The following is a 25,528-nucleotide window of genomic DNA, read 5'->3' on the forward strand; positions in this document are numbered from 1 at the left end:
CTTTTTGGTTTTATGCAATTAAACCTCCGAGGATTTTTTTTCCAGTTATATTGTTTTGAACAGTAGATGGAAGGCTTGCTGATATGTGAGAGTTAACCCAGATTTGGGTGTGACTTTAGATTGCAGTAAAAATCTAAATGCCTTACTTTATTTGTATCTGATCTCTTTTTGGATCTTGTTAGCTGAGCAAATCTTCAAAGCCACTATCTTACATTCATATATATGTGTAAAATCGCCTTTTATTTTTAACTGTTCACATGCTGTTTGTGTCAGGTGACATGTCTTGTCATGCGTTGTTCTCATGCAAGGTGACAAAAGCTGCAGGACGGGCCGATGGGCAGGAGGAGGTGAGCAGTTCCTTGGAGGTTCTGATCTGCTGCTGCCAGGCTGCACTGTCCTGGGACCATAGATCTCCTCCGAGCTCAGCTCTGGGCACCCTGACCAGCTGGGTTACTCCTGCCATCAGTGTTGGGACTATCTGGCACCTCTGCCTGCACTGGCGTGCTGCAGTCCCCTGACATGGACCTGACCTGAGGGCTGCCTGTGGTAGCATCAAGCTCTGCTCCAGTCAGCTTGTCTTGCTACCCAGTGGTGCTGCAGATTTCCTCAGAAGAGTCTGTTTAAAACAAAACCTTTATTCAGAAGAGGCGTGAAAAGAAGAAGCCATACACTGTGGTACACTGTGCAATCACTTGAAAAGCAGAATAACTGGCTGTTTGGTTGTTAAGTCAGGAGTAACAGGCAAAGACATAATTGTATGTCATAAAATGCAGCAGCCATCCTTTGTAGGACAAGTCAGGAGAGGAGATACAGAATTGCAAAGTGTCTGCTGGAAAATTGGCTGGAATTCCCTTAAGTGTGAGAGGAAAGCCCTCCCATCAGGTTTGTTGTGCACTGTGCTCACTGTAGAACTCTTCTGCACCATCTCCTCCCATGGTCCCATTTCATCTGTAGCCCAGCTGGTGCTGTTACTTACATACGGTTTTTCAGGTGACACATACTGTATGGGTGTGAGATACTTATATGCATCCCTTTATCTCCTCTGTACAGGTAAGTGTGCTTACAGATCAGGTGGAGGCCCAGGGAGAAAAGATTCGGGATCTGGAGTTCTCTTTGGAGGAACACAGACAGAAACTGAATGCCACAGAAGAGATGCTGCAGCAGGTATTTCACAGTCACTTTTCTGTCTCGCTGTCTTTGTTCCTTCTTAATAAACTGCATTTTGCTTCCATGAGAGCAAAATTTAGTTCAAGGTATTGTATCCCTTGATGTCACTTAGGTAAGTGATAATTTTCTACCATATTTGCTTTAAAGTCTTTGTACTTGGTAATGTCAGTGCTGCTTTACACTGTAGGAATCCAGTCCTGCTCTCCTTTGAGCGTTTCCCCACTGAACTTCAAAGAGACTTGAATAAAAGCCTCTGGCAGGATGGGTGGATTCCCCTCAAAGCTCCTTGCTGCCCAGGGCAACTGTGATGACAGACAATCTTTTTTTCTCAGCCTGGCAGCCAACCTGTGATAATGCCCCAATGATCTCAGCTGCATCCTAGCTGCCTGGGTCTGTCGGATGGTTAATTTCTGTGTCCAGTGCTTCAGAGAGTGCAAGGAGTATGATGGTTTGTTCTCTGAAAGAGGCCTTTAGCTGTAGAAATAAAATACCAATTTCTTCCTCTTCAGATGAATAATTCTGATCTGTTCCTCTTTATCTTGAATCAGGAGCTTTTGAGCAGAACATCCCTTGAAACTCAGAAGCTGGATCTTATGGCAGAGATATCCAATCTGAAGTTGAAACTTACATCTGTAGAGAAGGATAGATTGGACTATGAGGATAGATTCAGAGACACAGAGGTGAGTAAAAACCAACAGAATAAATCGTGAAAGTCGTGTGTGGTTTCACATTATCTGAAAATTTGGGAAACATCTGGGAATGTTCCTTCTCTTATCTTTCTTTCTTCCCTTTTTTTTTTTTTTTTTTTTTTGCCAGACAAGGAAGGAATTCATCTTCAAGTTTAAAACATTTATCTCTTAAAATAAAAACAGTGTCCTCTTTGCCTTGTTAAATTCTAGTTTGACAAAGAAAGATTTCCAAAAACAGTTTCTGATTCTTTCCATCAGGTTTAAGGCAGGTGGCATTTAGGTTTCAGTAAGAGAGAATGTGGTGGCTCTGTGATGGCTTGGCTTTTTGAAGTCTCACTTCAGACCTCAGCTCCACAGAAGGGGGCTACAGGTAGGCAAACCCATTTGTTTCCCAAAACTCCAAGAATTAGGCTGTACTTCACCACGAGGGTGACATACCCTGTATCAGAAATATCTTGGAGTCTGCCTGGGAAGCAGAAGAAAATTTCCTATTCTGAGTTCATAAATGATCTGAGACATCTGATGTTCATATTGTGGATGTTCCAAATGTCATTCATTTCTAGAAGGGAAGAAGCCATAATGTCATCACAGGAGACAACACTTGACACTTCCACTTTAACCAGTGGTCTTTCAACTCCTATTCAGATTCCTATATGTTAGGCAATGAAGTTTAATTCCTTCACTTGTATTGCAAGCAAAAGAGTAAAAGTTAGGCTTGCTTTTACATACTTACTGTCAAAAGTAATCCACAAACCCGAAGATGAACACCAGTGACTCAAATTATGTTTGGATTTGAAAGGTGGTGATCATTTATGTAGTGATGGTGGTGTCCATTTCTGCAGTGTAGCACATCAGGCTGCTGCCAAGCCACGGCTTAAATTTGTGTTGAGCTATTACATCCCATTACCTTTTCCTCTTAGTGTGATACTAGATCTTATGTGAAGGATGATCACAGCACTGCCTTAGAAGTGGCTGATTTTGCAGTCCAGGCAAGTGACATGCAATGTCACAGATGCCTTGCATTTCCAGATGGATTGGCAGAGTGAAAGGTGGAATCAATCAGTGAAGGTGTTCTGATTCTGTAGGTGTGGGGATCACAACATGTACTACAAATTTGCAGGCTCCGTGCAAGAGGCTTACCTGCGTGGTAGCTATGAACAATTGCTGTTTGAAATATGCTTTATGTCTTTGATAAAAAATATGATAACCTAAATTATGTTTAAAAGGTAATTACTATATTTGAGGGCCATATATATTTATTTGCTGGAAGTTTATGCCAGGCCTAGTGAACTATTACTAAAACATTCTTCTATACCTTTGAAAACCTGAACAGTGTAGTTCAGTGTAACAGAAATTATAGCTATAAAAGGCCTAAATATTGAAAGGGATAATATGCCTAATTGCCATTTTGTTCAGTGGGAAAATACTTGGCTGTTAGATCTCAGCTGTAATTAGATGTAAGAGTCTCAGACTCATGAGATTTCATGTAAAATCTCTGATCAGTATTTTGGAGGTAGTATTTATTCAGATATACTTGATATTATGCTCAGTATTGATCTAATTATATTCCTAAAAAGTTATAGAGAATAATTAGTTTATTTCAGCAGGGTTGATTATTGATATTTTAATTGATTTGACAATTTATATTATATGTTGTATTATTTATATTATATATTATATATTATAATATTGATTTAGTTGATTATTGATATTTTATTGATATATTTATTGATATTTTAAATATTCTACCCTAAAATACGTTACGGAATTTCCATGCTGTTTTCAAAACAAAAAAATCATACCCAAACTGGGAAAGAAAAATTGCTAATGTTGCTTCTGTTTTTATTTGGAGAAAAGAACATGGAAAGGAAAAAAATGTTAACGTTGTTGACATATGAAACCAACTTTTGTTCAGCTGCTCTCTTCCACAGAATTATCATTCATACTAAATCCTTCCTATTATCCAGTTTTTAATTATGTCTGTTATTGCAACTTCCCCTTCTAGCTTGGTTGGTTTCTCATATTCACCATTCTTTCTCTAAAACAATGCTTAAGTAGATCTGTAAGCTCTTTTTCCTTTGTGCTCTAGGAGTTTCCTGTCTAGATTCTTACAAATACTGAGTTTTTTCAAAGCTAATTGTATAATTAATCTGTTCTTTAATCCATTCCAGTCTTTCCACTTTCTCAGCAGACACCAGGATTATTTTCCTTAAGGAGCACGGGTGGTCTGAGCTGGGCTGGGTTTATGTAAGAAAATATCATACTAGGGAGTTTATTTAGGGAGGAGTCCATAACCAGACGTGGTCTTTGAAGAAGCAGCCAGAGGTTAAACTGGCTCACTTGTGGGGAATTCTTTGTAACTTAAACACCACCAGGCTCCTTTGGGCAGATGAATTTCTCAGTGGAGAAAAACCATGAATGTAGTTTACATTTCCAGTACCAATAAGGAAGCTTCTGACCCTCAAAGCTTAAAGTTGTCATTGTTTTTTGTGCCTCTTTGGCCACACAATCAAGAGCACAAGTAACATGAGCAGGGAAGGAAAATGTTTTAGGAAATAGGAGTTTGTATGTCCCTGCCTCGTCAGCTCCATTAGTGGATCTCTGTAAGCAAGAGCTGTTGGGTGTTTGCATGGAGGGACCTGACTCTGTATCAGAAGAGGACCGTTTAATTGCTCTTTACCATTTTCCATGTTTTTAAGTAATGCAGTAGAAGCGGAGGCAGAGCTCTTAGGGTCTTCTCTTTTTCCTCTGCTTATTTATACGAGGTCTGACCCATCTCTTCTGTATTGACGAGAATCTCTCTGTGGAACCTGGTTGGTTTTTAATATGCTTCTCTGCCTCACAAAGCAGAGAAATAATGGTATTTACAATTACTGTTGTAATTAAGTTATCTACTGTTGTAGATAACTTAAGACATGAGAGACATCTCTTGTTGCACTTGCAGGAGAGTAATTGAAAATATTTGTAGTGCAAAGCATGCTGTTAGGTCTCCTCTTTATTTCTATCTAGCCCTTGAGCAAATTGTACTGTCATTTTGATGAGCAGTTACCAGCAGTAAAGGACCCATTACACATGAGGCCCTTAACAGGTTAAAAAGAGGAATTTGGTTTCAATTCCAGTATCTTACATTCTTGGTTTTGTAATATTACTGTTTCCTGTTGTATTTTGTGTACATCTTGACACTTCCATCAATATGGGTTGCACTAAGTTTTTTTCACAAAAGGATAATATTTTTTTTCATTGATTTTTGCCTCATAGCAGCCTTTTGAATATTGATAACTGGTTTCCTTCTCCTCCTCCAGTGTTTTAAAATACATGTAGTTTAAGTGATAAATATGTAGGCAACAACTTCAGCAGAAAGATAGAAGGATTGGCTGCAGGAGACAAAAGTCCAAAACAAATCCATTGTCATAGCTTCAAAGCTAACTCTTGGACTTGTGGATGTAAATTTGTTAGAGGTCTTTAACACTTGGTGTTGGTGAAGAGAAGTTCAATTAATAGTGACATCCATGTGTAGTTATACTTAAGAGTGATGTGCTTTGTAAAGGTCACACACTGCAAAATCAGTGAGGAATTGCAGGTGTATCCAAATCAGAGTTGTACATTAGCAGTAATAATAGTTATTACTATCATCAAAATGTTCTATGTTTTCCTTGTAGTTCTGGTAATTGAGCTGGGATCTTGCTAAAGAAATACAGATGCTGCTCTGTTGCCATCAGATTCATCAAGCACATAAAATGATAACCAGGGTTTTGCAAGCTGAAAAAATGTGGAATGGAGCTGGAAGGCAGGTGTTACGAGGGACCCATGAATATTCTCCAGATGTCAGCCTCTGGCTTGTTCCGGTGCTCACAGATGTTAGCTCAATGTACAGCACCACTTCACATGGATAGGATTTGCCTTTCTATGTAGGAAGACAAGCAAACCTAAGTACCACACTACCCTCTTGGTAGTGTAAAAGCCATTAAGCTGCAGTTTGAGTCCTCTTCTGTTTCCTAGGGTGCCCAAAGAGCTTATCCTCTCTTTCTATGCATTCCCTAGTGATAGGGCATTACAGTAGTCAGGAAAGGCTATTTTTTTATTATGTAAAACATGCAAATGTAACAGTTTTCTGGTGTATGTTCATAAACTAAAGATCAGTGAGTTATATGTGAAGTAGAAGCACGCTGGACATCTTTAAGCTCTGTGAAAGCCACAGGTTTCTGGTAATGTGCTCCCCTTTTGAACAGGGAGATGATTTTCCCAATAAGCTGTGGTTCCTCATCTCATATGGGGGGGGGGACAATGTCCTGGCCGTCACACAGGCTTCTGACAGGTCTGGAGCTGGCTGCTTAACATCCCATTTCTTGATCTGGAGGATGGGGTAGTTTGGAGAAAGAGTGCCTTGCACCTTGCCAGGACACAAACTCAGTGTTTGTTTAACTACTGCAGGAAGGGAGCTGTGGTGCTGCTGGCACTTGGATTGAACATCCAGACCTGGAAGGTCTCTCCAGGAGGATGCACAGGAGGTTGAACTGTTCTCCTGAAGAGCTCAGGTGCAAGTCTGTGGTGTCTCTGAGTTTCTTCTAAACCAGGTTGAACTTGCAAACTTCAATAGTGGCGCCATTGATGCTTAAACAAATGTGCTTTGGTGCTTAGAGAAACAAGCGATGGTGCTTTTATTCAGTGTGTGGAAGGTCTCATGAGTGACAGAGATGTGGATTCCCACTGTAATCTCTTCATATTTTTAAAAGGCAGTTGAGTCGCTGCATGGGCAGGAGGCCTTTCTTTATCCCAAGCTAAGGTAACACAACTTCAATTTCTTTCTTTCTTTTTCCTCTGCCCGATTTTATCCAGTGCAGTAATGGAGAACTGAGAAATAAGGTCCCTGAATATCCAGAAAGTTCTGAATTTCTTGACTTAACTGTGAATTTGGGTGATGTGTTTGTGTGTATAGAGTTCCTTTTATTGCTGCTGAGTTCTTATGGTCCCACCAAGGTGTGCCTGGTCAACTATGACTCTGTTTACTGATTTATTTTTTTGCTTTTGTTTCTGTTTTTCTCTCAGGATTTGATCCAGGAAATTAATGAATTGCGATTAAGAGTGGGAGAGATGGACAATGAAAGACTCCAGTATGAGAAGAAGCTTAAAACAACCAAAGTAAGTGAAAATGAGGAAAAGAAACAGTAATAGGCACAATTCACAGGTTTTAGAACTTCTTTCTCTTCTCCCCAGTCCTTGCCTGCACCCTGAAAAATTCTGAGCATGCTCAGGAGTTCAACGATGCTCACTTAACAACTAGAACAAATCCTAGAAAGGGGTTATTTCTGAATTTTGTGTTGTGGTTTTCAGATCCAGACATTGCGTTTTATGAAGGATAACTCACCATGCAGCTGGTTGTTAACAGTGAATCATAGAACATCCAAGTTGGAAGGGACCCACGAGGTTTATCAAGTCCAACTCCTGGTTTCCCAAGGGACCACCAAAAAAAAAAAATCAGATAATATATTACCTGTTTAGACCCTTCTTTCATTCATGGGTCAAGAAATACCAGTTGCAGCACATAAGACATGCCATGGGTGAGACCAAAGCTGAGCATTTATTTTCTCCTAAATGTGCTGAAAATCAGCTACTTCTAAAGAGAAAGTATTCCCCTAAATAATTCTAGCAGTCCGTTTCTGTAAGTGTCTGACTTCTCTTTGCCATTTAGCTTGTCTCTTTTCTATCTTTAGTTTTCTCTTACTCCTCTATCTCTGTTACCAGTCTTTAATGGCCAAACTTTCTAGCATGAAAATCAAAGTGGGTCAGATGCAGTATGAAAAGCAGCGGATGGAGCAAAAATGCCAGATGCTAAAGGTGTAGTAGTTTCTGGGTAACATTTGGCCTGTTTTGAATTCTTTGTTTCACCGTTTTACACTTTGTCTTGCATTGTGTTGTTGTGGTTTGTTCTTCATTAATTCTTGTGTGTTGATATGCAGTGCTTCCTTTCTCATTAGATCAGAAAGCTCTTTATGTAGATAGACATTACAAATACCTTTTATATTGGATGGGAGAGGATTTTAGCGTATAAACTTTGCATAAGGTATTCATAATTGAATTAGGCTTGAGTTCATTTTTGTTCCAAGGGAAGACTGCCTCTTTTGTAGTTTACACCCATTACTGAAATGGAATTTTTCTCACCTTTTTAAAGAATGTTTATTCATGAAAACTAGCTAGAAAGCATTGATTCTTTCACACTGGGCCACATGTCTGGGCCATAGTATGGGGGCACAGGTATCATTTCTATGCATATTTGCCATAGATCTTTTGAGGGAAGCTCAGGAAAACATTTAAGCCATAGTATTTTGGTTTGGTGTATTCCTTTAAGTATTTAACACTTCAGTTAGACGCTATAAATGCCAAAATTAGGGGTCTTGCCTTGTTTTGTTTACAAACTGAACAAATTAAATTTTTAGTGTTGGGTCCTGTCTTGATGATGATGTTACACAAGATATTCTCGGACTTCAAAGGAATATCTTATTAAACTGCATAGGATTTGACTCAAATTTTAAAACTTAAATGCATGGACCTGTGCCAGTCAGTTGCTGGTGCAGATGGTTAGATCTAAGTTACAGTTTGACAGCATTTATCTAATACACCCCAACTCCCTCAAATACCATCTGTCTTGTTGCCAAGAATCTCAACTCTTAAGTTTCCTTTCTTAATACTTGGTCAGCAAACCAAAAGTATGGCAGAGGTACCATGTTTTTGTCTGAACTGCTTTTCAGTATCTGTTTTTGTGCTTAATGGTGTTGTGACCAATTTTTTGTTCATAGAAGCAGTGATTATTTCTGAAACTGTCCTCAGCCTGTTGTAAGCACAGTTCTGTAACTATCCTGCTTTGAACGTGCAAAATGTTCTATAAATATAAAAATAAATGTCTGTAGCATTTTGTAGCTAATGTTTGCAGCATAAATTTTACCACTCAGCCTTATCACCTGCAATTTTTCTATCAGTGCAAGGCTAAATAAAAAAGAATTTTTTTTGTTTTATTTTTTCTTTTTTTAATTTAGATGTAAAATCTCTTTTCAAATTATACATAAGACTGATGCTTTTGTCTGTAAGTCTCCTGCTTTTGCCTCCTTCAGGACTCAATAATCTGTTGCAATGCTCAGTGGCAGAGTTTGATGGGTGTCCCTTTACCCAGTGTAAATGTCAGGGAGTGCTTGGTCACTTTCACTGGCTGAGGACCTGTCCACTGTGCTTCATAGAAGTAAATTTTGAAAGCACCTCAGATGTGTATGGTAACTGTCACTGAGTGATTCTGTGTCTGTTACAGGATGAACTAGCGGCTTTGAAAGAGAAACTGGAGCAGAAGGAAGCTGAGGTAAAAAGATTGCAAGAAAAATTGGTTTGCAAGCTGAAAGGAGAAGGAATTGAAATACTGGACAGAGGTAAGACCAAGGGAGGCTTTCTTAGGATGGTGTAGAGGCACCCATCCTCCTCAGTCACTTTATCTGAGGTAGTACTTCTGTGAGTGGTTGAACTGAAATAACAGATAAAAACAATTTTCATGCTCTTTCTGCCTTTGGGTTTAGTACTATTTACCATATTTAGTGACTATTCACAATGCAACTGCTGAACCTACCATCAGAATAGTTCTGGATCAACATTAAACTGCCTTAGGTAATCCCTAGTTAGTTCTTCGTATGGCTTGTATGGTGTCTGAAAGATAAAGTTTATATTGGCAAAGAAATCCCTAAACTAATTTCAACTAGGTCCCCAAAAAGGTTGTATTGAGAAGTTCCCTTCTCAATGTATTCGTCAAAGCGTGGGTATCTGTGCTGGGCTTTGCTTATATACCTCTTACTATTAAGGAGGGGAAAAAGCCATAATGCAAACCGAAGTAGGATGTGCAAATCTTCAGTGTGTCCCCAGCCCTAAACAGATGAAATTAAGGATTGGTTTTGGTTTTATGCACTGGTTAATTCTAAATCCTAATTAAACCTGAATTCACAAAGAAACGTTATGTGTCAGATACTTCTAGTTGCTTTCAAAAAAAAATAATTAGTATTTATTTGGGGGAAATTTAAATTTGGGAACTTCATTTAAAAATAGAAAATTTACTTTAAAGCCTCAAAACTTTTTCCATGGACTTACTGAAATTTCACTTCTGAATGTATCTCATTGGTAGTTATCACAGATTTTAGAATTGTACTTTTAAAGTATGCTTTTTAGAAAGCCACAAGAGGTTAATTAGTCTCTTCCCCTAACCTGAGGCAGAAACAGCTGTGTGTAGATTGTCAAATTTTATTTAATAAAATTATCTGATTTTAAAGCTACTGTATAAAAGCACTGAAAGTGACCACATCAAAATGTGATTTCTTTCAGAACATTTAAATGTAGAAAAAGGTCTGGCTTTATTGCATTTATTACTACCTAAATGGCGCTTTTCTTCCTTGGGGGCTGCTTTATACATTGAATTGCTGTTACCCTTTGGTTTTTACCTTTAGTTTAGTTCTCTGTATAGCTCATCAGCGGACCTTCTTCCCCAGTAAACTATGTTTTTTCTGCCTCAGAACAATACTATAAAATAATGCAGATAACACCAGTTATCAGCCCCATTACATGAATTGTGCTTTTTGAACACATTCATGCATTATCACCTAGCTGGGTTTTGCATAGCATTAGCTTAAGTGTAAGCTACTGGCATAAGCCTTTTCTGAGACCTTACAAGTGAAAACCTATAGTAAAATAAATAAATTGGCTGGATAGCCGGGCCCAAAGAGTCGTGGTAAATGGAGTCAAGTCCAGTTGGAGGCCAGTCACTAGTGGCGTTCCCCAGGGCTCGGTGCTGGGGCCGGTCCTCTTTAATATCTTCATCAATGATCTGGACGAGGGCGTTGAGTGCACCCTCAGTAAGTTTGCAGATGACACCAAGTTAGGTGCGTGTGTCGATCTGCTTGAGGGTAGGAAGGCTCTGCAGGAGGATCTGGATAGGCTGCACCGATGGGCTGAGGTCAACTGCATGAAGTTCAACAAGGCCAAGTGCCGGGTCCTCCACCTGGGGCACAATAACCCCAAGCAGAGCTACAGGCTGAGAGATGAGTGGTTGGAGAGCTGCCAGGCAGAGAAGGACCTGGGAGTGCTGGTTGATAGTCAGCTGAATATGAGCCAGCAGTGTGCTCAGGTGGCCAAGAAGGCCAACAGCATCCTGGCTTGCATAAGAAACAGTGTGGCCAGCAGGGCTAGGGAGGTGATCGTCCCCCTGTACTCGGCTCTGGTGAGGCCTCACCTCAAGTACTGTGTTCAGTTTTGGGCCCCTCACTACAAGAAGGATATGGAGGTGCTCGAGCAAGTCCAGAGAAGGGCGACGAAGCTGGTGAGGGGCCTGGAGAACAAGTCCTACAAGGAGCGGCTGAGGGAGCTGGGGTTGTTCAGCCTGGAGAAGAGGAGGCTCAGGGGCGACCTTATTGCACTCTATAGATAACTTAAAGGAGGCTGTAGCGAGGTGGAGGTTGGTCTGTTCTCCCACGTGCCTGGTGACAGGATGAGGGGGAATGGGCTAAAGTTGTGCCAGGGGAGGTTTAGGTTGGATATTAGGAAGAACTTCTTTACCAAAAGGGTTGTTAGACATTGGAACAGGCTGCCCAGGGAAGTAGGGGAGTCACCATCCCTGGAAGTCTTTAAAAGACGTTTAGATGTAGAGCTTAGTGATATGGTTTAGTGGGGACTGTTAGTGTTAGGTCAGAGGTCTCTTCCAACCTAGAGATTCTGTGATTCTGTGAAATAAATAAATCCTTGAGATAGGTAAATACGGGTGAGAGCAGCGAGACTGTTTGAGTCATTAGGAACATCAGCAATGGGGGAGTGCAGGGTAAAATTTTGAACTGCTTGCTTCTGCAATAGTGTGTGATAAAGTTTGCTCCTTTATGTAGCAATATTTTGTTAAAAGTTATTTAATGTCATAACCTTCATGCTAATTTTACATCCAATGGACTTTCCTGCACAGATGAAAATTGTAAAAAGAAGCTGAAAGATAAAAGTAAGGTTTCTGGTGTCTTTCCACATGCATTTGTATTTCAGAAGTGCTTACCAGAAGAGCTTTCTGCATGTATATATAAAACTGCTTTAACACACATTGTTAGGTTGTGTCATCTATAACCCTTAGTTACACTTAAGGTAAATTTTGAGAATAAGGATGGATATATCAAACTTGAAATACATTCTCTGAAAAAAAGCTAATAAATGAAGATTTAGTCTCATTGAGACACAACATTTCACTTGAAAGCAGATTGCATAGATTTTTCTCCATAAAATGTACCCACAAATAAAATAGTTGCCTGTCAGTGAAATGAAGTTACAATCCAGTAGGCCAGATTTTCTATTAGCATAACTCAGTGAAAATTTCTGGAGCTGTATCAGTTACAGTTTTACTCAATATGTCTAAATGTCTCTTATCTAGAAAGTCAGTCAGGCAGCTTGTTTTGTTCTTGCATTTCATTAAGGAGGAAAATGATCTTCGCACTGCATTTTTGTTTTTTTGTTTTTTTTTTCAGAAGGATTTTAGGAAGTTCAAGTAAAATGTTTTCTTGCCTGTAAATTTGGCTACCTTCCTATGATTGTAAAGAAATTTAAAGTTTCCTTCATTTATGCAAAGTAGATTTTTAGCAAAATTTGAGATTATTTCCATTTATCTTACATTTATGTAGTCCAGAACGCCTCCAAAATCAAACCTCATAGACTGATAGAACATGTTTCCATGTATTTCTATTACTTTGTAAATAAGGATTATAGATGAAGTGCGGAACCATGATCTCTGTATCAGGGACCTTTTCCAAGTCTGAACTACAGTATGTATTCTAGCATGACTGCTTGTCACAACAAATACTTGCATCATTCCATTGTGTTGGCCTCATTTTTACATCCATACTGAATTATAACTAAACACCACTGCACAATGCTTTCTTCATGATGTCCATTAATCCTATTGCTTTGTATAGTGGGTTTTTGAGATGCCATTTGGGGTGTTTATTGACTGTAGTAATGAGGATGTATTTTTATTGCATTCCAGTAGTAATATTTTGTATTTTGGACCTTTTGTTTTGCAATTATTTGATTATATGAGAGAGAGAGAGTGATAGTCAAGCAGTAGTTTTACTCATGACTCAGTTTTCCTGAAGTTGAGGGGGTGGATAATTTTATGAATTTGTTCATTTCCTTGATTTAAAAAAATATTAGAAAAAAGATTTTGTAGAAAATGGCTCCGTATATTTCCATCTAACATAGAATTTAAGTGGCTTGTGTTTTGTCTTTTAATTTGTGAATTTACCTTCAGATACTACTGAGTCAATTGTAGGGTATTTTTATTTTCCTTATTTCCTTACACTATCTTACTTAATTTGACTTAAGTAACTGTATTGTGTTTTTAGATATAGAGGTACAGAAAATGAAGAAGGCGGTAGAATCCCTTATGGCAGCAAATGAAGAGAAGGTAGCAAAGTCATTTTTTCCCTCTATAATCATTCATCAAAGTGAGTTAAATCTCTTAGGAAAATCTGTATACATGTCGCAATTCAATACAAAATCAAATTTGTAAGAATCAAGTATTCACTATAGTCAGAAGCACTGCTGTACCTTTTAAATGGAAAGATGCTGGGCATTTATGAGCTCTGTCCCATGTCCTCACAAATCAGTGTCATTAAATTCAGTGGGACTGCATTCTACACCATGTTTTGAAATGTAAAGAGCTCCAATGCAAGTCCCAGGAGATAAATACAGGCCACATTTCCAAAGGACATTCTGTAAAGTATGGTTTGTTTTCATGTATGGTTTTGCATATTTACATGCATGTACATTTAATAGGATGTTTTCTTTTGATCACCAGAGCCCTAAATCTTTTGATTACTGCTTCCTTTGTAAATGACACATGCATTATACTTGATCTTTGACTTAAAGAGGGAGCTGAAATCCAGTTTCAAGGCTGGGACAATTCTGTTGATTAACCAGATAACAGCTTTTGCTAAATGCAAGTATTTGATATTTCAAAGCCTCACAGAATTCTGGGTCCTGTCCCATCCATACTTCTAGTCTCACAGCCAATTAAATTGAATAATATCAAGTATTCATATTTATTATTTTTTATTTACGAAAGGAAAAAGATCAATCACAATTTTCCTTAATTTAAGGATCAGAAGATAGAAGAGCTTCGACAGTCTCTGAATAGGTACAAGAAAGTTCAAGACATGGTGATACTGGCTCAAGGTAAAAAAGGTATTGTACAGTTTAAGAAGTTTTAAACTCTGTTCCCATTTAAACTGTAGGTGCATTGTTATAGTGTTACATTTTGACTCTTAGACTTACTATCTTTGAAGGTATCTCTTAGGTATAGTAAAACAGTATACCAGAGCAAACTGTTAAATTTCCTTTTCTGTCTGTGCTGCTGCACATTTGGGTGCATCCGGTAGTAGTGACTACTGTTGTCAGTTGCTTATTTCCCCAGTGTAAAGTTAGCTTGAATGTGATGAGTTCTCACATTCTTTCCATTGCCTCTTGAAATGCCTTTCTTGATTAGGTACTACATTAACTGCTAAATATCGCAATTCCCTTCACTTGCAAGTGTTCCTTGGGAGGGGTTGGAAGCTGAGAAGAGCAGACCCTAAGCATGCATGTTCCTTCCAACCAAACAAGCACTGCCACAGCAGTTGCACACACTTATAGCAATGCCCAAGAGCTGCAAAAATACCTGTAGCAAAGTGGACATGCTGCCAAGACTGTGTTGTAATGGCACACAATGTCTTTGGCATGTAATGGAAGCCCCACAAACCACCGTATTCAGCAGCTATGGAATAGTTCTTCCTTTCTGGAGTGGGGGGAAAGCTGGCTTTTCTTCATCTCTACTACTAACCTCTTCTCTCTTTGTCTCCCTGTCCACCTTCCCACACCCCTCAGATAATGAGCATAACCATGTGGCTGAAATGGTTGTTATATACTTACATATTGTAGCATGTGATGTTATGTTTCATACACTGAAAGGCTGGTGGAGCATTCCAGATCCAGGACCTTCTGATTCCCAAAGGTGATAAACGTTGAGGGTGGTGGTCATCAGTTTAATGTAACTACACTGAGTACCCTCTCTTTCCCCTTTCTCCCTTAAAAGATAAGCAAAATAAGCACATGGAGAGCATTACCCTGAAATGGTTCTGGGTTTTCAGATGAAAACACTCAGATGTTAGAAAACAAGCACTCTCTTTGCAGTTACAATCCAGGCCTATTTGCATTATAGCTCCTATAGGATGATTTTTTTCCCCACATCATACTTCTCTTCCAGTACTCAAGTCACATGTTGTAGGTCATCACCCTCTGAAAGACCTGTCTTCAACAAATTTTGGACATTGGCATTCTACCAATGTATGTATACATAATATATGCACAACTTTAAAAGTCTGTGTGCTGTGATGTTGCATTGCTACATTTTTAAAACCTCCTTTGTGTGCGAGTTCTTTGAAGGCCAACACAGCCTTTCACAGGCCCTGAACTGCCCCGAGTGTGTTGCCTTCTTTAGGGCAGATGGCAGATGGGCATGTGGTTTTTGGTTTTTTGTTTGTTTTTCCCCAGCTTCTCTCAGCTTAGTGTCAGGAACATAAACTGAAACTGGAAATGGCATGCTTTGAAGCATTTTGGGTTCAGGTTGCATAGGGAAACCTTTTTGCTACCTCCTTGTTAGTAAGTGACTCCTTCTCCCCTTGTTGTAAGGGAACAGAGATCAGACAGTTCACCCTGTCTGTGGGCATCAATTTTGGTATGTAAGAACCTTTCCTGCCTCAAAACCAGCACTCAGGAACATTAAGAACACAACTTGAATGTCTTCATTCTGCCAAAGCTAGGATCACACAGAATCTGTGAGGGAAGAGGACAGAGGGTCATGAGTGCAAAGCAACAAGCTTAATGTCGTGAAAGAGGAGGAACATTTTTAAAATAGGGATTGCTTTTTCATGGAGTGCCATTCCTTCAAAGAGAGGAAGAGGGTAAAACAGACATCGAGTCTCTGGGAACTGTGGTGTATGGTTGATTCATAGAGCAATGGACAGGCAGTGAAAAATGAGCAAGAAATAGTGATATGGTTTAGTGGAGGACTTGTTAGTGTTAGGTCAGAGGTTGGACTCGATGATCTTGAGGTCTCTTCCAACCTAGAAATTCTGTGATTCTGTGAAAGATCTTTCGTGTAAACAGACTTTGGCTTATATTTGTATCAGGTCTTTTGCAACAAGTGCTAGATTTCTGCTTGCTTTTTAGAAAGTATCAGTTTCCTTGAACATTCCCCTACTGGGATCAGTACTCCGGTGTTAGTGACAAGTATGGAAATCCAGGTCTGTAATGAGGCAGTTCAGGAGCAAGCCACTCTGTGGACGCAGAGGATGTCAGATGCTGATGCAGGCTACCAAGTTAACTAAATGAAACACACTCAGTTTGTGGCAGCCTGCAAACATAAAGCAGTCACTTAAAAGCTGGTGTTAAGTTCTTGTGCTGTGGACTGCATTTTTCCTATGGGTAACTTAAAGACACCACAGAGATGGGTTGTTTTTGTCTCAGGCAAACTTTGACCCATCCCCCTAGTCTTTCCCTAGTTAATATGCAAAAAGTAGGTATTTAGTATGAAATCCCAGGACATGAGACAGGAAATAACTACTTCAGTTTATTGAGCTTTTTGAAACTGATCCCACTAAATGCCTTTACAGGGGGCTGGGCTTTTGCTGTCAGATGCGTGTTTCCCTTCTGCTTCAACCCTGCCACGCTGTGGCAGTTGAATTAGGAAGCAGCATGTGGTACCTTCTCCTATTGGACTTTCTCCTAAAAATACATAATTCAAGCCTCTTCCAATAGCCCATAAATGAGGATACTGGCTGCACCTTGCATAGGAATGAGAGTTATCATGTATCCAGAAGTCAAACCAAGAAATTTCCCATCTTCTCTCCCTGCAGGCAAGGAAAGTGACAGTGAAGATTTCTTGCATTCAGGATCAGTTTCTACAGTTTTATTGGACACACCAACTCTGACTGACCCAGAGAAAAGTCCATCCCCAACTCCTGTTACAGCATCTCCAATCCATGATGAGTTTAACATGAATATTCATGAAGAGGTATCTCTTTTTTCATTTTTTAATTCCTTTACTCCTTGAAAATATTGCCTGTGCTGGACTCATGTTAGAGACATCAAAACTCGTGATTCCGAAAAGATTTTTTTCTGGGTCTCAGTTTTAGTAATCTTTCCTAACCTTTTGGACAAGGTGGATTTCTTGTGAAACCTGCTGAGGAGTTTCATTGGAATCCAGCTGAATTTATTTTCGTTAATCAGATGGGATCAGGAAATAGCAAATAGCTGTATTTGTCATGGTAATGGGTCTTAACTATTTTTCATATCAAACATGTCTGTTTTTGGAGCTGCATTTCATTTTTCAGGAACTGGAAGTTAACATGCTGGGACTCATTTAATATACCCTGTCATATTTAAAAGGATGCAATCATCAATGTATGGATGGTAATCATGTAATGATTGTAAACATCATTACATGATTGCATTCAGTGAAATAACTAGGTTATTGTCAAATCTCTGTTTTTTTTATAATCACATTTTTCAGTAATAAATCTACAGATCTCTTCTCTTAAAACTCTGAATCAAAGAAGGGATTTGATAGACATAACTAAACAGCATGATAGACATAACTAAACAGCATGAACACACACTGAAGAAAAGATGTTCAGCAGCTTTCTGGTATTCTCTGAGTGGCCTGAGGACAGGCATGAACCTGAAAAATTAACTACTCTTCTTGGAGTCTGTGGTAGAGAGAGATTTAGCTGGCAACCTGTGGTGGCTTTTAAGGTTTTTGTCTACACCATAGCTTATCAGTGCAGCAATTCATGCTTTATCTTCCAGTGACATTTTTCAAGTAGTAAATCACCACTGTCTTTAAAACATATATATAATTTATTTCCTTTTTTTATAATTTTAATTTGGAGCCTTTTTATAGTTTATCTATCACATTTACCATTTATGACTGCTTAATTTGAGCTCATTTCAGTTTGAGATATTCTTCTTTCTTTTTAGAATACCTTACAGATCCACACAAGTGTTTTACAGATTTCAATCCCATCTTTTTCATCAACGTCCAAGAGTTCAGAAATTGTTGCAGAGAAGGTGAAAACACAGCCTAGGTCAGATCCCGCAAGTGATTTGAGGTATTATTGTTTTCATGTATTTTTCAATTGTAAATCCAGTATTCTGTGATGTTTAATGAAAGTAATACTCTGCCAATGACGTCAAGTTATTAAGTTCATTAAATGAGACTAACGTTCACTTGACTAGCTATCACAAACTAATCATGTATTTGCAAACTGTGTTGATTAAATATTTTTCAGTAAGTAAGCATTGATTTGGTGGTTGTTGCTTGTAGCAGCACTCATACTCTGTATCAGTTGCATCGCAAGAAATGAACAGGAGAGAAAAACTGACCTAATGTAATTAAGGACACCGAATTTTTATTTTTATATAGTTTTACATCACCTAGGTCTGGCTGAGATAATGTTGGCTGTGTGCTAACAAACGTGTTCCTGATGATTTGCATTCAGGCATTTTCCACAGTTGCTAAAGATTGGTGTAAGGCACCACACAAACTGCCACAAAAGGGCTGTCCAACGCTGACCTTGAGCTGTTAACAGTGCCTCAAAAGGAAACCACAAGAAGTGTTTCAAGAGATCAGAGAAGGAGATATCCTTGGTGTGCCATCCTTTGACGTGATGAAATGCAGATATTTCTTCAGTTGTTCTTATGAGAACTGTGCCTGAGATTTTCCAATACCAGACTAAACATGTAGATCCAGAAATTCAGAGAAGCCAGAGCAGGGGGTGCATGGCTGCACCCTGGGGCTGTGGCTGAAATGTGGCTCCTGTGCCCCAGACTGCAGCCTCCTGGGTGAGAAGCTCATGCAGCTCTAGCCATTGCTGCAGATATTTATATCCTGCCTCTTAAAAACAAAATAAACAAACAACAACAACAAAACAGCAAAGCACCAACCAACAACAAAACTCCCAGCACTGTGGGTAAGTCACAGGGAGCCAGTCATCTCTGCTACTTGGTGTTGCAATGCTACACTATGCGTGCTGTAACCTCTGCTGCAGTACTGTAGTATTGTAGTTAACTTACAGTATGAGTTTTCTTTCCTGGGGCACTTGAGCTCAACTTCGTCTTTTAGAAGACTTGACAACTGTAGAGGAGAATATTTGGCATGTGCTAATGTGGTAACAGCTGAAGTGAAAATAAATAAAAGCAGGCTGAGATTTTAGGATTTGTATATTAGCAAGGTGTTTGCATGGAAAACTTAAATACATTATTTTTTTCATATCTTTAATTTTTACAGTGAAGGAAGATCAACTGGTTCCTCCCCAGGAACTCAGCTGTGTGACGGTCCAGCGTAAGTATCAAAAATATTGGGGAAACATATGTGGCTGTTGACTCAAAAACCCTATCAATCCCTCCATATTTTACAGACACATGCAAATATGCCAAGTAATTCCAGCCAAGATGTAGTGGTGGTGGTTTTCTGTTCATGGCCGTTATTTTCCAATGCTTTATCTGTGCACACGTGCTAACAATTTCTTTTATATTATGAAGCATCTCTAATTGAGTCATAGACCGTCAATAGACACTGAAATTTACAGTTTTCTGTAGTACAAGTGCCTCTGTTTTGCTTTTGTTCTTTTGATAGTGGGGAAAAGGTACTCAGCAGACTACAATGAAAACATAATTTTAACCTGTCACATAACCTTATTGCTCAGGAAAACCAGTGGGACTATTTATGAGCTCAAGGTTGAGTCAAAGCAATTTGTTAACGATGTGCCCAAGTCAACAGGGTTTGTTTGGTCCATTGCATAACGCTCAATGTCTGTTTATATTTTGAGTGATTTAGTGCCATGAGACTATTCCCAAAGCCAAATTCTACTGCCCTTATGCTGGTATAAAGATAGGTAACATTGTAAAATGCAGTGAAGTTACTCTTTTAACTGTATGTAGGGAAGACTTAAATGGTAAATTTCTTTTCAGACTTGAGCACTCCAGCATAAGTCTCACCAGAACAGGGAGATACCTGGTCTCAAATGGAAAATAAACTGTAAATAAAATACTAAAGCATGTAAATAAAATACTAAAGCAAGCTTACTGTGCTTGGCTTCTGTAAGGATTAAATTAGTCAGAAGCCTCTTGCTAATAATACTGTTTCTCATAGCTTCTGTTTATATCACTTTTGCCTGTGTAACTTCTGCTTGTACCTCTGAAAATAAAACTTTAAATAAGAAGCCAAAAATATCCAAGGTAGGCATCAGGTCACTGCAGCATTAGCATCAGTAATTATGATCTGGAGGTTCTTAGAATATCTCCTCAAACTGTGTGGGCTCTGATTAGTGTGTTGATTGCCTTAATTAGAAATGTCTTTGTTTTTGAGTATATCTCATCACGTATTGTAATGCTTTTCGAAAGCGAACTCCTGAGAGTGTATTTATCTTAGAAAATTTAATGCCAGTTACTCCGCTTGTTCTTCATGTTGTTTCAGAACTTCTCCACTGCAGAAGTCCAGCAGTCTAAGCAGTTTGAAGAAGGAGACATATGAAGCGGTTGGTTTGAGCTCTTACTTCCATCTTTCCCTTTGAAATGGGGATGACATCTCTGTTATGGCACTGACCCTGCCGATGCCTTGTTTTCTTACTGTGAGAAACGCTGGGTCACAGCAAGGCTCCTCATATCATGTGTTACCAGTGGTCTCAGATGTGTGACATCTTCCAGACTTTATTAAAGGAGAAAATCTGTCCTTGCAAATGTAGTTTTTGTTTGTTTGTTTGTTTTTCTGCTTGAGGTGTTTACCAGAAAATCTCATGCTGTGTTTTTCTTCAAATAATGAGTGGTGGTGTTTGTTTTTTTTAAACTTAAATTGATATGCTTTTCTGATTTAAGACACACAGAAAATGTGCTACCACTTCCTTCCCGTGTTTAAGGCTAATAATTTTGGAAGGCTGTGTAATTAGTGCATTCTAAAATACAGTCTGCGATGGCTCTGCGTTTCAGGTGGTTGGGAACAAAATATTGAGCCATTGTGTTTCTGGTGATAGCTTCTGTTTAGGCCACTTTAGGAGAGACAAAACAGATAGACTCTGTCATCAAATCAGGGTTATTCCTGTGCGTTTTTTTTGACAGCCTAAACTGTTAAAAGCTCTTAAATTGTCTGATAGCCAAGCTGACCAAGAGCTGTGCTTTACAGCTTAAGAAGGATGTTGACAGTACTGAAAATATGACCAGAACTTGATTATGAAAGCTAGAAATTCCAGGTTGGAGGCTGTGGGGTTGGTTGGTTTGGACAGGCAAGGAGTAGAGGCTGTGGATGTTTCATCTACTTGGCTTCTACCCTGTCTGATTTCTGCTATGGGCCCTGTCACCCAACTGTGCTCAATAGTGCCTTACAGGCTGCTTGTCACTGATTATGTACACAGCTGATCCCTTACAAAGTAAACTGAAGCAACTGTACTTTCATGTAAGCTCACTGACCTCAAAAAAAGCAAGAATTAGTCTGTGCGAAATACAGCTCCAAAGAGGTATCTTTAGGGAATAAAAAAAGTACAGAGAATGGGTATATCGGTCAGTTCAACTCAGGGTGACTGTAATGAATTGGATACTGACTATAAACTGTGACTTCTAAAATGTGTTTCTTAATCTTTCCGAAACAGGACAGAGACCCTGCACAGAAGCCAACAGAGGTAATGTGTGTGTACGCTCCTGTGTGAATGCAGAGAAATGTGGACAGCAAGTAGGTGGTGAAAGGCTCAAACTTGTGAAATTGCAGCATGCAGTTCCAAAGGGAGAATGCAACAAGATAGCGAGGAGGATATGATGAATTGCCACAACCGCTTTGTATCTCACACATTCTTGTCCTCTCACACGTGAATTATCTTTCAGTCTGGTAGAGCATAAGGTTGCCATCTAAGCCAATGTTTCCCCCACATAATTCTGCTACTCGATAATTAGCAAAGCTAACCATTAACTATTACACTGACTATAATTAGTGTCTCTAAAAACCGTTGGGTTTCCAGATTGTTTTCTGTAACAGCTGTGTTCTTAAAGAGACTGTCATTGCAGAACAGTTACACCATGGTCTACCCTACTATGTCAGTAGTTTGCATGCAACAGTTGCTGCCTGTAGGAAGATCTGAGTAGAGAGAACACCTACATCAAACACCTATATCAGATACTGCTTTTAGCCCAAATGTGGTATCCATTCAGCAAAAGCCAAAGGAATGTGTTTAGATTGTGAATGAGTTTTTTTCTGCCTTTAAAGAAACACTGAAACAGCAAAAAAGGTTAAAACTACTACTTGAAATTGGTGAACTGATGTTTCTGATTTTCTGTCCTGTTTATGCTTCGCTATGTGCTTACTCTCAGCTTGGTCAGTGGACATAATCATTTAATTAATTTCTTCTGAAATTGCATAGCAGTAACAAGATGAAAGGGGCTATGTGGCACTTGGCAGAGAACTGATTTAGTGTGGGGGTTTTGTCTCCCTCGTTGCTTCCCATTGCCCCTTCAGCTACCAGTGGGGGAGACAGAAACCCTGGAAAGTTGGAAGAGTTCAAAGTCTTCCAGGACTGTATTTTTATCGTTTTCATACCTGTAAGCCTTACTTGCAGAAACTGAGAAACATCTTCAAGAAAACACGTTATTCTTAGAAGCTAGTGGTAGTAATCCTGGATCCTGAATATATTCAAATGAAGATCTTGTCTGTGTTCTCCTTTATGCTTTTTACCTTGTTTTCTTGTAGTAACAAAAGTGAAGGAATGACTCTTCAGGTTGTCTGTCAACAGTCACTTTGTATCTTTCTAATAGGTCCTTTGCAGTTCCCTGATACTGACTGTTTCCCTACCTTAAGCAGGTTAAACCTCCAATGGAAGGTAATAATTTTGCAACCGTCCCTCCAAAATCTCCTTCTCACGGTGTCACAGGAGATGAGGATAGTTTTGGTACCCGTAAAGCCAGATCTTCATTTGGACGAGGCTTTTTCAAGATAAAAAATAACAAGAGGACTGCAAGTGCCCCAAATCTGGGTAGGTATTGTGCACCTGCACTCAGATTCTGTGCATTTTGACAAATGTCTTAATAACAGAGAACTAGAGGTTTATTTTTTTTTCTGGGTGCTGTAACAGTCCTAAGAAGCAGGAAAGCCAGCCTTGGTCTCACTGTGACTTGGTGGTACTGTTCTCAGTAGAATGATTGGAAAAAATGAAGCAACAGACAGAGAAAACCTCTCTGATGTAATGAAATTAGTTGATCTGTTTTGACCTCTGCTGTGATATCTCCCCTGAGACTTTGTAATAGAATGCTGCAGTTCTGAAATGCTGGCTGCCTGGTGGTAGTTCGCACATGAGACTTGTGGGTATTTTTTCTCCCACGGTCCCATCCTCAGTTTATCTTTCATAAGATTTTTCAGATGTATGGAAATGAGGCAGCTACATTCAGTCTTCCTCTTTATTTTATGCATATTTAAGTAGCCTTGCAAAAGAGATTGTGACAACAAGAACAGCATTGACAAGTTATTCAAGCTCATTTTGAGTTCTAGACCTGTGATGGAAAGTGTTTTTTTTTTTTTGGTTTTGTCATTCGATGACATTTGGATGATGAAGAAATAAAATATTTTGCTTAATGCAGAAGTTGCTGTTACCAGTAGCTGAAATCCTACTTGCATTAGCTGCTCTGCTACAGTAGTATTTACACTGTTCCTGTTCAAGCATCAAGTGAGTCTGTGCATCAGATCTACTGCCATTTATCTAAAATTTATTTCTATTGCACAAAATTTAGGACTTTAGCTCTATCTTTCAGAAGCATAAAAGGGGACAGCTTCTTCTGTCTTGAGCAGAAGAGTCTCCTGCTTTTACTTACCAATGACAATTCTGGGTCATTTTTTAAAAGAAATAACATGCTCACACATTTATTATGCATTGCACATAATTTACCTGTGTCGTGTGGCATGGAAATTTACTAGCTTACTTGAAGTAGATACACAGTCTGTTCTGAGGATTAGACTTTGCTTTGGTTTATTTTGTGCATTCTTTTGTGTAATCATCTGTTTCATCCTGAAATTTGTTTAACAAGATGGAGTTCTTGTGGCTGTCATAAAAGGCTGGAAGATGGGCCATCTAGAGCATGGTTCTGTGGATTTGAGTGAGTTACCCATGTTATCCAGGTTTCAGTGCTTCCATCTGTAAAACTGTTGTCCAGATACTTGCCACCCCACAGGAGCCTGCGTGAGTCACATAGCAGGTGACCTCCCTGCACTGAAGTGATGGAGGGTGCTGTTTTAACCTCTCCACCAAGGATCTTTACTGCATTTCTTTTTCTGTGAGAGAGGGATTAGCAGCGAATTGGTAATCCTAATCTCTCTGTAAATTCAATGTTGTATGTGGTGCATGTGCCTTATTGTACCTCCCTCCTTTTGTCCTGTATTTTGCTGATGTAAGTTTTGAAATGTGTTTTACCTTGTCCCTCTGCGTGTTCTCTCCCCTTGTGCTGCGTGTGGTTATGTGCGTTGTTTGGATATCTGAAGATCGCAGTCGAAGTGCAAGTGCACCTACCTTAGGTATAGTAATACTGCATGTCTGCCTGTACCAGCACTGCGCTGTGACTGCTGCTAACAGCTGGTTATGGCCACACACTTTTAAAGCAAAAGCTACACGAGAGCTCTGCATCAAAACTGTGCATTGTTAAAAGGAGTTTCCATGTAACATCTGCCCTCTGCTATAAGTCAGCTGTGCAATTTTTTGATAGCTGCTACTAATGAGAGATTGCGGGTTAATTTGCAGAGACCTTTGCCAAAGCTTTGAGCACAGGGTTACCTACAGACCAAGGTAGCAACTGAGAATCAGCAACATATAAACACATGGGGCACCTTTGTGCTGGTGCCCCTCTTGGACACCCCTGTATAAACTTGAAGGGTGGCAAAGCAGCGTTGGAGTGTATTTACTTCTCAGGCATTCATTTAGGGGAGCTCTGAGGGGAAGGGTATGTAAGTTCTCTTCTGAGAAGTAGTTATATTTATTATGTAGTAAATGAATGAGAAATAATCGGGGCAGATTGAGATGGAGCTATTTATGTAGTAAAACCTGATCTCACAATGTGAGCATTCCCTGAGTGATTCTGGCAAGGGCAGGGAGGACCTACAGAGTCTGACATTAGCAAATGGAGCTGTGTCAGCTGGTGTGGCAGCACAGCCATTGCGTGTCACCCTTGCTGACAAAGAAACACAAGTGCTCTTGGCCCTCTTGGTTTCCCATACAGCCCTATAAATGTCATCTCCTCTTAGAGGTTGTGTCAGTGGAGCAAGGTACAAGGAGCAAGTATTGCAATACCCGCAAATCTCTGCTTCTAATGCATCTAGCCTTGTCCTTGATCTCTCTCTTCAGAATTATGTTTAAATGTGTTTTTTTTGTTGTTGTTGTTGTTGTTGTTGTTGTTTTTTCTAAGCTAGCACTTTTTCTTATCCAATTAAAGCAAAGATCACTAATGCAAAAGCCTGGTTTGACACTACCGCTGTCTCTCAATGGCAGAATTCCCATATTCAGTAGTGGTCAAACCAAAGTACGAAGAAATAATCTTTTATGTGACCTTGTTGCTTCACTATGAGGTTT

General features: G+C 39.4%; 1 protein-coding gene across 9 annotated transcripts in view; it reads left to right on the top strand.

The window, feature by feature from the left end:
• The window catches only part of PPFIBP1 (PPFIA binding protein 1), a 117,947-nt gene that overhangs the window by 77,530 nt on the left and 14,889 nt on the right, over positions 1-25,528 (top strand). For 5 of the 9 annotated variants that reach the window (XM_084293618.1, XM_084293616.1, XM_084293614.1 and 2 more), the window contains exons 5-19: positions 1,051-1,164; positions 1,716-1,847; positions 6,903-6,995; positions 7,599-7,691; positions 9,154-9,268; positions 11,827-11,859; positions 13,247-13,308; positions 14,003-14,087; positions 16,796-16,953; positions 17,919-18,049; positions 19,228-19,281; positions 20,416-20,476; positions 21,581-21,610; positions 22,780-22,951; positions 24,448-24,480. In XM_084293618.1, coding sequence (XP_084149744.1) covers positions 1,051-1,164; positions 1,716-1,847; positions 6,903-6,995; positions 7,599-7,691; positions 9,154-9,268; positions 11,827-11,859; positions 13,247-13,308; positions 14,003-14,087; positions 16,796-16,953; positions 17,919-18,049; positions 19,228-19,281; positions 20,416-20,476; positions 21,581-21,610; positions 22,780-22,951; positions 24,448-24,480 — 1,366 coding nt within the window. The remainder of the gene's footprint in view (positions 1-1,050; positions 1,165-1,715; positions 1,848-6,902; positions 6,996-7,598; positions 7,692-9,153; positions 9,269-11,826; positions 11,860-13,246; positions 13,309-14,002; positions 14,088-16,795; positions 16,954-17,918; positions 18,050-19,227; positions 19,282-20,415; positions 20,477-21,580; positions 21,611-22,779; positions 22,952-24,447; positions 24,481-25,528) is intronic. The other 4 variants (XM_084293619.1, XM_084293620.1, XM_084293621.1 and 1 more) reach the window with 4 other exon arrangements.

Source organism: Netta rufina (genome assembly GCF_964035555.1).
Source record: "Netta rufina genome assembly, chromosome: 1".
Classification (NCBI taxonomy): Eukaryota; Metazoa; Chordata; class Aves; order Anseriformes; family Anatidae; genus Netta; species Netta rufina.